The 13,101-nt window shown below is 35.3% G+C and overlaps 2 protein-coding genes across 2 annotated transcripts; both read right to left on the bottom strand. All coding sequences in view use genetic code 12, as the record gives it.

Annotated features, from left to right (window-relative positions):
- Positions 1–31: 31 nt before the first annotated feature.
- GDH2 (glutamate dehydrogenase (NAD(+))) lies at positions 32–3,208 on the bottom strand (the record flags this gene model as incomplete). The annotated part of the gene is made up of 1 exon (XM_064904859.1): positions 32–3,208. The coding sequence occupies one exon, from the start codon at positions 3,206–3,208 to the stop codon at positions 32–34; it is 3,177 nt and encodes a 1,058-aa protein (XP_064764058.1).
- A 2,208-nt stretch (positions 3,209–5,416) lies between these two features.
- Positions 5,417–12,280, bottom strand: DFJ63DRAFT_312047 (cell-wall agglutinin N-terminal ligand-sugar binding-domain-containing protein; the record flags this gene model as incomplete). Its single annotated transcript, XM_064905898.1, has 1 exon — positions 5,417–12,280. The coding sequence occupies one exon, from the start codon at positions 12,278–12,280 to the stop codon at positions 5,417–5,419; it is 6,864 nt and encodes a 2,287-aa protein (XP_064764057.1).
- Positions 12,281–13,101: the final 821 nt, after the last annotated feature.

Raw genomic sequence — 13,101 nt, 5'->3', positions numbered from 1 at the left:
GAAAGCGCTCTTGACAAAATTAAGTCAAGAATCACTTAAGTAAACCTTTCTTAACATATTCTTTTCTAATAGAAGAAATGAATTCTAAGAATTTGGCAGGGTTGGAATCAATACCTCTAGTGTAAACGAATCTTGAAGCTAAATGAGTAGCAAATAAGGCTCTTAAATAAGCTTCTGGAACTCTGGTTAAAACACTATCAATACCAATAACACTTAATAATAATGGTGGTAAGGAATCAAGTAAAACGGCATTTCTGAAATCAATATCATCATTCCATAATTCCTTGGAATTGGCTAATTCATCACCTAATCTATTAATACTAACTGATAAGTTATCTGATAATTCGGTGAAGGAAGTACCAGTTTCTTCGTGTAATTTCCATAAAGCTTCGAATTCATCTTCAGCGTTAGCAACAACGACTCTTTGGACTTCTTTGACGTAATCTTGGTAGAATTTTGGTTTTTCATGAGTGGTGGAATCAACACACATGTTAGCTAAGAAACCATGATCATCGAAAGCTAAAGCGGCCAATACTTCTAATGAAGAAGAAGTAACACCACCTTTATTAGTTGAAGCATCTTTGAAAATAACAATACCAGCCTTTTCTAAAATAAGTTTGGCAGATTGAGTGATGAATAAATTAGCACCTTCAACGAAATATGGAACCACTGATTTACCAGTCTTTTCATCAATTAATTCTTGAACATTATGAGTATCAATAGCAGCTGGTCTACCACCACATGGGACAAACAAATCAACACCATCTGGGAATTGTTCCTTTAATTTCAAATGGAAAGTATTTCTGAAAGCAACCCCATTGTCAACAATTTGACCGTGAGGTAATTTAATATCAGCATCATCGACCAATACAACATAACCATCTTTAGATAATTTAGATTTATCGAAATGATCAATCATCTTTCTAGCCTTGGCTAATCTGATTAATTCATCTTTATCAAGACCATTTGGATCAGCAATAACACCGGAACCATCAACGATACCAACATAGTTTTCACCTCTTGATAATAAGATTTCATTACTACCAAGATCACCATCTGGACCACCAGTTTGGAATTTTCTGATTTTAGAATCATCAAGACCTAATTTTTCATAAATCTTATTAACATAAGCTCTAACTGATAAAGTGGTCATACCATATTCATCATGAGGAATACCACCGATTTGAGGACTTTTACCAGTTAAGAAAGATCTCCACCATGGAGCACCTCTATCTCTAGCATGTAAAGTAGCCCAATCAGTATAACCAGCAGTACCTTCGTCAGGACCAAGGAATAAAATTTCTGGTTTATTATATAAATCAACATAAGAATCCTTAACACCTGGAATATGTTGTTTTAATAATAAATCAATTAAAGAATCAACATATTTTTCAAAACAAGCTTGAGGTCTTTCTTGAGCAGCACCATGATCTAATAAAATGACACCTTTAGAACCACCTTCTGGAATATCTTTATTTTTTCTTTGTTGAGTATTGGCTAAATTATAATTTTCATCGAATAAGTTTCTTAAATTAACATTATAGGCATCTTCATTTCTTGATCTAACAATTCTAATACCACCTCTGGCAATATCTCTGAATCTGATATGGAAACCTCTGAAATCATTACCGACGACAAAGAACATACCGAATGGCTTTTCAGGATATTCTGAACTTGGTAAGAAAGATGGATCTAATCTGAAAGAAAGAGCAACTTTAGTTGAAGTATAAAAGTTAGTCTTTAAGATAGATTTATTGAACACGTATAAAGCTCTTAAAACAATGGCATGATGTTCGTTTTGAGAACATTCACGATTTAATAAATGTTCAAATTCTTCTTCAGTACCAACTGGGGTAATTTGAGAAAGTCTTTGATAAGATAAAGTCTTTTCCATTGATGAACGGATATAATGAACATCAGCAAATTGACGATATAATTTTCTAACAATATCAGATCTTGAATCGAAAACTTCTTGAATATAATTTTGAGTATAAGTTTCAGCTCTTAATCTTCTCTTTAAACTTCCTAAAACTTCAGCATGTTGAATTGATTTTGAAGGATCTAATAAAGAAGCTAATTTATTATATTCTGGACCTAATCTGTTTAAGAAATGAGTTACAAAGATAACCCCTGATTGAGCATAAACCGATTCTTGTAAGGATAATTCACCTTTAACAAATCTATGATGGAAGAAATTATGAGGAATACAATATAATAATGAAGCTTCCTTAATAACTTGATAAATGGATAAATCAACTGGAGATTTCTTTTGTTTTGAAGTAACATACATGGAAATGATAGTAATACCATTAGCAAATTGTTCAATATATTTACGAGTAGTTTGTAATTTATAATAATTGGCTAAATCACTTAAAGCAGAACTATATCTTGCTGAAGTTTTTTGTCTGAAACCAATAACCACTCTATATTCTTCGGAATCTTCAATTGGGAAATGTCTAATGACTGGACCAGTAGTAGTAATAACATTTTTAACGATATCAGAATATAATTGTTTAGTATTTGGAGAAGCAATTTTTAAAAAGGTACTATCACCAATTTTATTTAAATCAGTTTCATCTTTTGAAATATTTTCAAATTCATATTGATTTTTATAAACGAAATAACAGTTAAACCATTGATTTGAGATTTTATTATTCTTTTGATAAACCCCAGCTAATATTGGATCAGTTTTATAACTTAAAGGAGCACTGAAGAATTCAGCTCTATAACTGGAGGAAAGATTTGATGGATCAATATATTTATCATCGATTCTTTCTTCAAATCTATTTCTTGATTTGGTTGAAGCAGATGAACTAATGGCATTTGAAGTTTCAAAGAAAACAGCATGATCTTCAGCTTCTCTTTTATATTGAATCAAAGCATCATCTTTAGTTTCATCAAATTCATTGGAAAAAGCTTGAACTTTACAAGAATATAAAGAATGAATATGATTGGCGATACCATTGGCGGATTCTCTGGCAAAGAAAACATCATCAATTCCTAATGATTCATAAAACCATCTTGCTTCTGATTCAATTAATGATTCTGGAATAAACCCAGTACTATCCAATATATCCAAGACTTGTTCATATTGATCTTTTTTACCTGAGAATGGACTATTGATATAACCTGGTTTAACACTGACGACAGAAGAAGAATTAGAAACAGTTCTTTCTAATGACAAGTTTTGAATTTCTGGTTCAGACATGATTGTTGATGTTATCGATTCGATTATGATGATTCAATTGAATAACACGACTGATCGATGAAAGAAGTAACCGTTGATTAAAAATTGTTATCTGGTTGGATTTCAATTTTATATATGAATTTTGCCGTGTCTTTTCTGAATTAGCAGCAGCAGCAGCTCAGCTCCTATTTCTAAAAAAAAAAACAATAACAAAAACAACAAAAAATATTTGTTAGCAGTAATTAGCAGCAAGAAGTTGGGAGTGGAGTTGTAGTAATGACACCAATTTTTAAAATAGTAGCAATACCAAAACCAAAAATATGTTATTCACGTTGTAGGATGAATTCAATTCAATTAGAAAAGTATCTACAAATTCCCAATTATGGAGACAAGAATAGTTATATTTATAGTAATTTACAAGTGTTTTAATTCAGGCGGAGAGGTTATGACGGAGTTTTACGTACCAGACAATTTTTGTTGAATTATGGAGAATTAATAAATTTAAACCGCCATACAGTTCATTCATGACACATATACATCGATTGCCTTTTGGGGAACATATTTACAATTTTTAATGGTTATTAACGATGTTAATATGATGACCCCAATAGTGTTATATATTTCAGTTTAAAATAGCTCAATTCGTCCCCTCCTCCACAACTCGTTGATGGGTTAAGTGCCGTGTGGTCATCGCTCGCACATCCGACTCGGTATTGTACGTGTTCACGTGCACGATCTCCCGTATCTCGTATGTTCTATGCAGAATTTATTTTAATGGTTCTGTTCTCACTGCAAATTTTAGCGAGCACTTTTCAATTGCCATCACTCCCTTCGATAGCCGTCATTCATTTGATTTTTGACATGACATTTAAATTTTTAGTAACAGAATCCACAACATCCACTAAATAAATCACCAAGTTTTTGAAACGGCCCCAAACTGACTCGGGATAATCTATCACTAATTACATTGAAATTTATAGTATCCAAATTTTCACCTATTCTTATTCCATCTTTATTATCTTGTTTTCATTTACGGTTTCGATTGATCAACTATCCCATCCGACTTACGGGTTCCTACCATCCAAAAAAGAAATTTAAAAATTGTCCATTTATTTTTTTCTTCGCAAAAGTTAGGACCAGACAAAAATAAACTTAAAAAAATAAGACAAAAATAAAAATGCCGCTAAGGTTTACTGTAAAACTGAAAATTTTTGCCTCATCTAACTACAAGACGCCAGCCAGTTTTTGACATTTTTTTTTTCAACATTTTCTATTAAACTGTGGGGCTTTGCCCTTGTGTTTACTCCTATTTATTCCATGTTGGCGTTTACCATGCTAAGGTCTGTTATGTTATGCTATTTAAAGAAGTATTTCTTATTCTCCATTTGTCCATTGCATTTGATCATTTGATCATCTGCCCCTCACCTCCTGGTTAAATTTTTTCACTAAATTTCTTTTTTTACGGTACTTTTTTTTTTCAATGACTTTTTCCCCAGATTTTCTTTCCCATTTTGTCTGAAGAAATTTTTCAGTTTTGTAATTTTTACCAAACCTGGGCTAACTTGTATATTTGTGTAAATAGTAGTTGTAAGAGAGGGTTTAAACCTTATTTTGAGTAAACGTCCTTCATTTCGTTCACTTTCAAAAAGTGGGGTGTGGGTGGGACTCAGTTGGGGTTTGTCAATAAAATGTCAGATCTTCATCCCCCTCCGTATTGGGCCGTCAACTTTCTGATCTAGACCTCAACAGTTTATCTACTTGGACTAATATGGATTTTGTTTATTTTTGCAATTTGAAAAAATATTCATTATTCTATTGCCTTGAGGTTTTTAAAATGGAGGTGTAGACTCCACAACCAAAGCTAAAACTGAAACTAAAACTAAAACTAAAACCACCACCACCACCGCTTGCATAAACGGAAAGGTTGCAACTTTTATTAAATTTCTTTTTTTTTTTGTTTTCGATTATTTTTTTTCTTCTTACCTCGCATAGTCTAGACCATTTTTATAATTCTATAGTTGCAAATGTATTTTTTTTTGGTTTAATACTAAGTAAATGCTACAATATAAATTTGTTTTAAAGAAATAGTCTATATCATTAAAGTATAAATAAATAAATAATTAAAAGAATTTTAAACACAAGAGACGAAGTGAAGAAATAAAAGAAAAAACCATAATAAAATAAAAAGAATAACGAAGTGAAGAAATTGTAGTTTTAGATTAATATCCCTTAGAACATTAAAATTAAGAAAGTAATTAAAACGACAACAAAAGTTGGTGTAGATTTAATAGATGCAGAACCTTCATAAGTGAAGATTGGAGAGTTTGAAGCACTAGCTTCAGAAGAAGTAGATGCAGATGTAAATGATGATGTTGGATCAGAATCGACAATAGAAGCAGCTAATGATGAAGATGAACCTTGAGCAACAGTAGATAAGGTGGTTGAGGAGAATGTTGATGAAGAAACATTAGATGGATCTTCATTGTCACTGTTGGAACTCTTTGAACCATTGTTGGTTGAAGAAGTTTCAGTGGCAATGGATGAAGTGGTAGCTGAAATAGTTGATTCAGAAACAGATGGATCTAAAGAAACTGATGGATCTGAGGATTCACTTGAAGTAGTTGAATCATTGTTAGAAACACCAGCAGCAGAAGTAGAACTGTAAGTAACAGTAGATAAAGTTGTTGCAGATGAATATTCATTGGAACTGGTAGTTGGATCAACTAATGAAGTTGTAACATCAATCAATGAAGATGATGAAGTAGAAGTTGAATCAGCAACTGAACTAGAACTTGAATCTTCAACTGAGCTTGAACTAGATGAAGCTTCAGAAGATGAAGAACCTGAGGTGCTAGCAACAACGACTGAAGTTGATTCAGTAGAACTGGAAGATTCAATGACTGAACTGGTAGAAGATTCAAAGATACTGTAAGTATCACCGAGGGAAGTTGAAAATGATAAAGATGATGAACTACTTGGGACAGTGGCAAGTAAGGTGGAAACTGGATCAGAACTGGTTAAGGTTGAAGATTCATATGATCTGGATGAGTTAGAATAGTATGAATACACAATAGCACTGTGTGACAGACTTGAACTAGAAGCGACATAAGCAGAAATTAAACTTGATTCAGATGAAGTAACACTAGAACTAGATTCAATTGATGAAGTAATAGCGGAACTAGATTCGATTGAAGAAGCAACAGATGAACTGGATTCAGACGAAGAAGTAACAACAGATGAACTGGATTCAGATGAAGAAGCAACAGTAGAACTAGATTCAGATGAAGAGGCAACAGTAGAACTAGACTCAGTTGAAGAAGCAACAGATGAACTGGATTCAGATGAAGAAGTAACAACAGATGAACTAGATTCAGATGAAGAGGCAACAGTAGAACTGGACTCAGTTGAAGAAGCAACAGATGAACTGGATTCAGATGAAGAAGTAACAACAGATGAACTAGATTCAGTTGAAGAACTTGAACTGATTACTTCGCTGGATGATAAGACTGAAGAATCACTTGAAGAAGCGGTGGAAGCAGTTTCGGGATAAACTGAATCAGAAGCAGCCAATGAATAACTCGATGAAGAAGCAGATGATGTTTGATCACTAGAAGATCTAGTGTTGGAGACTGTTGAAGTTGAAACAGCGAAAGAAGATTGACTTGAAGTAACATCTGATTCAACACTCGAAGTAGCTGAAGTGGATGAACTATTAGATGAAATACTTGGTTCGTCAGCATAACTAATAATGGAAGTAGTGGTGTATAAACTACCTTCTGAATTAGTAGTAACAATAACCACACCGACATCGGTTGGATCAACACCATCAATAGTAGTTGGAATATAAACAGTGTAAGTAGTGTATGGATCAAATGAAGAACTTGAAACAGATGAAGAACTTTCTGGATTCTCGACAACTACAGTATTATTACCATATACTGAATCACTTTCGGTTACAGTGGTAGTAAAAGAACCAGTCCAAGATGTAGTAATCATTGTGGTTGGATTAACTGGAGTTTGAACAATAACAGTGTTGTCACCGTAAACTGAGTCAGTGACAGTAGTACTGGTAGTATAAGTACCGGTCCATGGAGTAGTGATAGTAGTAGTTGGGTTAACTGGAGTTTGAACAATAACAGTGTTGTCACCATATACTGGATCAGTGACAGTAGTACTGGTAGTATAAGTACCGGTCCATGGAGTAGTGATAGTAGTAGTTGGGTTAACTGGAGTTTGAACAATAACAGTGTTGTCACCGTAAACTGAGTCAGTGACAGTAGTACTGGTAGTATAAGTACCGGTCCATGGAGTAGTGATAGTAGTAGTTGGATTAACTGGAGTTTGAACAATAACAGTATTGTCACCATAAACGGAATCAGTAACAGTAGTGGTGGTGATGAATGATCCATCCCATGATGTGGTGATAGTAGTAGTTGGATTAACTGGAGTTTGAACAATAACAGTGTTGTCACCATATACTGGATCAGTGACAGTAGTACTGGTAGTATAAGTACCGGTCCATGGAGTAGTGATAGTAGTAGTTGGGTTAACTGGAGTTTGAACAATAACAGTGTTGTCACCGTAAACTGAGTCAGTGACAGTAGTACTGGTAATATAAGTACCGGTCCATGGAGTAGTGATAGTAGTAGTTGGATTAACTGGAGTTTGAACAATAACAGTATTGTCACCATAAACGGAATCAGTAACAGTAGTGGTGGTGATGAATGATCCATCCCATGATGTGGTGATAGTAGTAGTTGGATTAACTGGAGTTTGAACAATAACAGTGTTGTCACCATAAACGGAATCAGTAACAGTAGTGGTGGTGGTGAATGATCCATCCCATGATGTGGTGATAGTAGTAGTTGGATTAACTGGAGTTTGAACAATAACAGTATTGTCACCATAAACGGAATCAGTGACAGTAGTACTGGTAGTATAAGTACCGGTCCATGGAGTAGTGATAGTAGTAGTTGGGTTAACTGGAGTTTGAACAATAACAGTATTGTCACCATAAACTGAGTCAGTAACAGTAGTGGTGGTGGTGAATGATCCATCCCATGATGTGGTGATAGTAGTAGTTGGATTAACTGGAGTTTGAACAATAACAGTGTTGTCACCGTAAACTGAGTCAGTGACAGTAGTACTGGTAATATAAGTACCGGTCCATGGAGTAGTGATAGTAGTAGTTGGGTTAACTGGAGTTTGAACAATAACAGTGTTGTCACCGTAAACTGAGTCAGTGACAGTAGTACTGGTAGTATAAGTACCGGTCCATGGAGTAGTGATAGTAGTAGTTGGGTTAACTGGAGTTTGAACAATAACAGTATTGTCACCATAAACTGAGTCAGTAACAGTAGTGGTGGTGGTGAATGATCCATCCCATGATGTGGTGATAGTAGTAGTTGGATTAACTGGAGTTTGAACAATAACAGTGTTGTCACCGTAAACTGAGTCAGTGACAGTAGTACTGGTAGTATAAGTACCGGTCCATGGAGTAGTGATAGTAGTAGTTGGATTAACTGGAGTTTGAACAATAACAGTGTTGTCACCATAAACGGAATCAGTAACAGTAGTGGTGGTGGTGAATGATCCATCCCATGATGTGGTGATAGTAGTAGTTGGATTAACTGGAGTTTGAACAATAACAGTGTTGTCACCGTAAACTGAGTCAGTGACAGTAGTACTGGTAGTATAAGTACCGGTCCATGGAGTAGTGATAGTAGTAGTTGGGTTAACTGGAGTTTGAACAATAACAGTGTTGTCACCGTAAACTGAGTCAGTGACAGTAGTACTGGTAGTATAAGTACCGGTCCATGGAGTAGTGATAGTAGTAGTTGGGTTAACTGGAGTTTGAACAATAACAGTGTTGTCACCATAAACGGAATCAGTAACAGTAGTGGTGGTGGTGAATGATCCATCCCATGATGTGGTGATAGTAGTAGTTGGATTAACTGGAGTTTGAACAATAACAGTGTTGTCACCATAAACGGAATCAGTAACAGTAGTGGTGGTGGTGAATGATCCATCCCATGATGTGGTGATAGTAGTAGTTGGATTAACTGGAGTTTGAACAATAACAGTGTTGTCACCATATACTGGATCAGTGACAGTAGTACTGGTAGTATAAGTACCGGTCCATGGAGTAGTGATAGTAGTAGTTGGGTTAACTGGAGTTTGAACAATAACAGTGTTGTCACCGTAAACTGAGTCAGTGACAGTAGTACTGGTAGTATAAGTACCGGTCCATGGAGTAGTGATAGTAGTAGTTGGATTAACTGGAGTTTGAACAATAACAGTGTTGTCACCATAAACGGAATCAGTAACAGTAGTGGTGGTGGTGAATGATCCATCCCATGATGTGGTGATAGTAGTAGTTGGATTAACTGGAGTTTGAACAATAACAGTGTTGTCACCGTAAACTGAGTCAGTGACAGTAGTACTGGTAGTATAAGTACCGGTCCATGGAGTAGTGATAGTAGTAGTTGGGTTAACTGGAGTTTGAACAATAACAGTGTTGTCACCGTAAACTGAGTCAGTGACAGTAGTACTGGTAGTATAAGTACCGGTCCATGGAGTAGTGATAGTAGTAGTTGGGTTAACTGGAGTTTGAACAATAACAGTGTTGTCACCATAAACGGAATCAGTAACAGTAGTGGTGGTGGTGAATGATCCATCCCATGATGTGGTGATAGTAGTAGTTGGATTAACTGGAGTTTGAACAATAACAGTGTTGTCACCATAAACTGAGTCAGTAACAGTAGTGGTGGTGGTGAATGATCCATCCCATGATGTGGTGATAGTAGTAGTTGGGTTAACTGGAGTTTGAACAATAACAGTATTGTCACCATAAACGGAATCAGTAACAGTAGTGGTGGTGATGAATGATCCATCCCATGATGTGGTGATAGTAGTAGTTGGATTAACTGGAGTTTGAACAATAACAGTGTTGTCACCATAAACGGAATCAGTAACAGTAGTGGTGGTGGTGAATGATCCATCCCATGATGTGGTGATAGTAGTAGTTGGATTAACTGGAGTTTGAACAATAACAGTGTTGTCACCGTAAACTGAGTCAGTGACAGTAGTACTGGTAGTATAAGTACCGGTCCATGGAGTAGTGATAGTAGTAGTTGGATTAACTGGAGTTTGAACAATAACAGTGTTGTCACCGTAAACTGAGTCAGTGACAGTAGTACTGGTAGTATAAGTACCGGTCCATGGAGTAGTGATAGTAGTAGTTGGGTTAACTGGAGTTTGAACAATAACAGTGTTGTCACCATAAACGGAATCAGTAATAGTAGTGGTGGTGGTGAATGATCCATCCCATGATGTGGTGATAGTAGTAGTTGGGTTAACTGGAGTTTGAACAATAACAGTATTGTCACCATAAACGGAATCAGTAACAGTAGTGGTGGTGATGAATGATCCATCCCATGATGTGGTGATAGTAGTAGTTGGGTTAACTGGAGTTTGAACAATAACAGTATTGTCACCATAAACGGAATCAGTAACAGTAGTGGTGGTGATGAATGATCCATCCCATGATGTGGTGATAGTAGTAGTTGGATTAACTGGAGTTTGAACAATAACAGTGTTGTCACCGTAAACTGGATCAGTAACAGTAGTGGTGGTAGTATAAGTACCGGTCCATGGAGTAGTGATAGTAGTAGTTGGATTAACTGGAGTTTCAATGAGAACAATATCAATTTGATTTGGACCGTTGTAAATAGTCACTGTTTCATCAAATGTACCAGTCCATTGTGTGGTTTCGGTAGTAGTTGGGTTTGGTGGCATAAAAACAACAACACTATCAGTCAGAAAAGGACCATTTGTTATTGTGGTTGTTGATACCGCGGTGACACTTCCAAATTCGGTAGTCGTAATGGTCGGATTAAAAGGAATTTCTACAATGACTGTAGCAGTATTTCCTTCAGCAGCAGAAATAGTAGAAGTAGCTAATTCGGATCCAGTAGTGATAGTTGTAGTTATAGTTGGAATTGGAACTTGAACTTCAATGGTTATAGTATTACCAGCAGCAGTATTAAAAGGTAAAGTGGTAACTTGAGTAGTGGCACCAGCGTAAGTTGAAGTGGTGATAATAACCACATTACCGTTACCACTTACACCAGAATCTTCATAATTACCCCAAGAGATCGTGAGACCATTATTAGTAGAAGATCTGGATCCGACACAAGTGTAGGTATTTGTATAGGTTGCATCAACATCACCACCAGTTGGATTAAGTAAAGCATCAATATAAGGTCTGTAGCCTGCAGGAATATTTTTATAAGTAACAGTTAAACTACTAGTACTACAAGAAGTAGTAAATGATGGCATAGCATCAGCAGTTTCTGGCAAGTACCAAGCATTAAATGAATTACTCATGTAATTATGAAAGGAAGTACAATCAATTGCAGCGTTAGAAACTTCAATACCTAACGTACCTGAAGTATAACCAGTGGAACATTCACCAGCTTCAACAAAATGTAATTGTCTGCTAATTGAAGGAACAAGTCTATTTAAGAAAACAATGTCACTTGCAGAATATTGTGGAATTGGAGGACCAGCATCAAAAGTAGCGGTTGTATCAAGGTAGTTTTCACCATCCAAAAATGAGACAGTATTAACACCACTGGTGAAACATTGTGAATCTTGTAAATCGGATGCATAAGCTGAACCACCGACATTAAAAGTAAATGGAAAAGAAATTGTTCCAGTAGCATAAGTACTGGAAACAACATTGCTAGCTACAGTACATTGCAATTCTGAATAAGAAAGAATAATGTCACCTTCATTAAAGGTACAGGTAGCAAAGACTTCAGAGTTAACTTGAAGACTAATAGTGGTATCATCAGTAGTAAATTTGAATACACAAGGCATTGTTAAGGTGAAAGTATCACCGGCATTTACTAAGGAACCATCAATGATCCAAGACATAGTTGCGTCCCAACTTGGGTTTAAAGGATATGTTGCAGTATAATCGGCAGCATTTTCATATGTAAGTGAATTGAACTCAGTAAAAATACCAGACACCTGAGCACTTGAAGATAATTTAGCTAAAGCTAAGACAAATATAAATAGTATAAACATTGTTAGTGTTGTATGAAATTGATATGCAGATAATTAAACTAGAAAAGAATTTTATAAAAATTCATAAGCTAAGTGGGTACTTCGAATTATTTATATAAAATTAAAGGACTATACCTAGAAAGGTACCTTTTTGCCAATTGCAAAAGGTAATTCAAAAAAAAATTTCATCTAATTTATCACGATAATTATAAGTTTAATTAGGTTGAAAATATTACCAAATTAGCTTTGAAACAGGCAATCACTGCAAAATTTGTGATCCTAAACCAAAATATTTTTTTTGCTGCACTAATAAAACTTTTCACTTAACAAAATTTATGTAATGTATCAGCGCGGTCTCTATCCTCGCGATCTAATTACGTTCATGATCTGCGCGATGCTGCATGGATTGGCAAAATGGTAACTTTTCATTCTGGGGATGCAGTGAAAAATTAATCATCACTTTTCTCCTTCAACCACTAATTAAAGAGATCTACACATTAACTAACTAGAAAATATAAAGTAATTTTTAGTAACTATTTCCTCCGTGAATTACCAGGGGGGAATCGGAGGATAGTATTCGTTGTAATAATGTAGGCTGCTAACATTATACTTATTATCATGCAATCCATGTGAATAAAGTATCAACCGCAGCATCAAACATCATACAGTTATGGATGCAACAATATCTCCGATCATACGAAGTGTCAGAATAAAATTATTCTTAACTAAGATAAAAGATAGATTTATTGATTGGTAGACTTTTTAGTAATTAAAAGAAGCCAAAGGTTACTTCTCGATTAGGGCGGCGTAGAATTAGCGACTGCAAACTTGATGCCACAAAA

The sequence above is a fragment of the Scheffersomyces coipomensis genome (genome assembly GCF_036884675.1).
Source record: "Scheffersomyces coipomensis strain NRRL Y-17651 chromosome Unknown DFJ63scaffold_2, whole genome shotgun sequence".
Taxonomy (NCBI): Eukaryota; Fungi; Ascomycota; class Pichiomycetes; order Serinales; family Debaryomycetaceae; genus Scheffersomyces; species Scheffersomyces coipomensis.
Note: the sequence above shows the minus strand (reverse complement) of the source record. Positions and strands in the feature narration are given on the sequence as shown.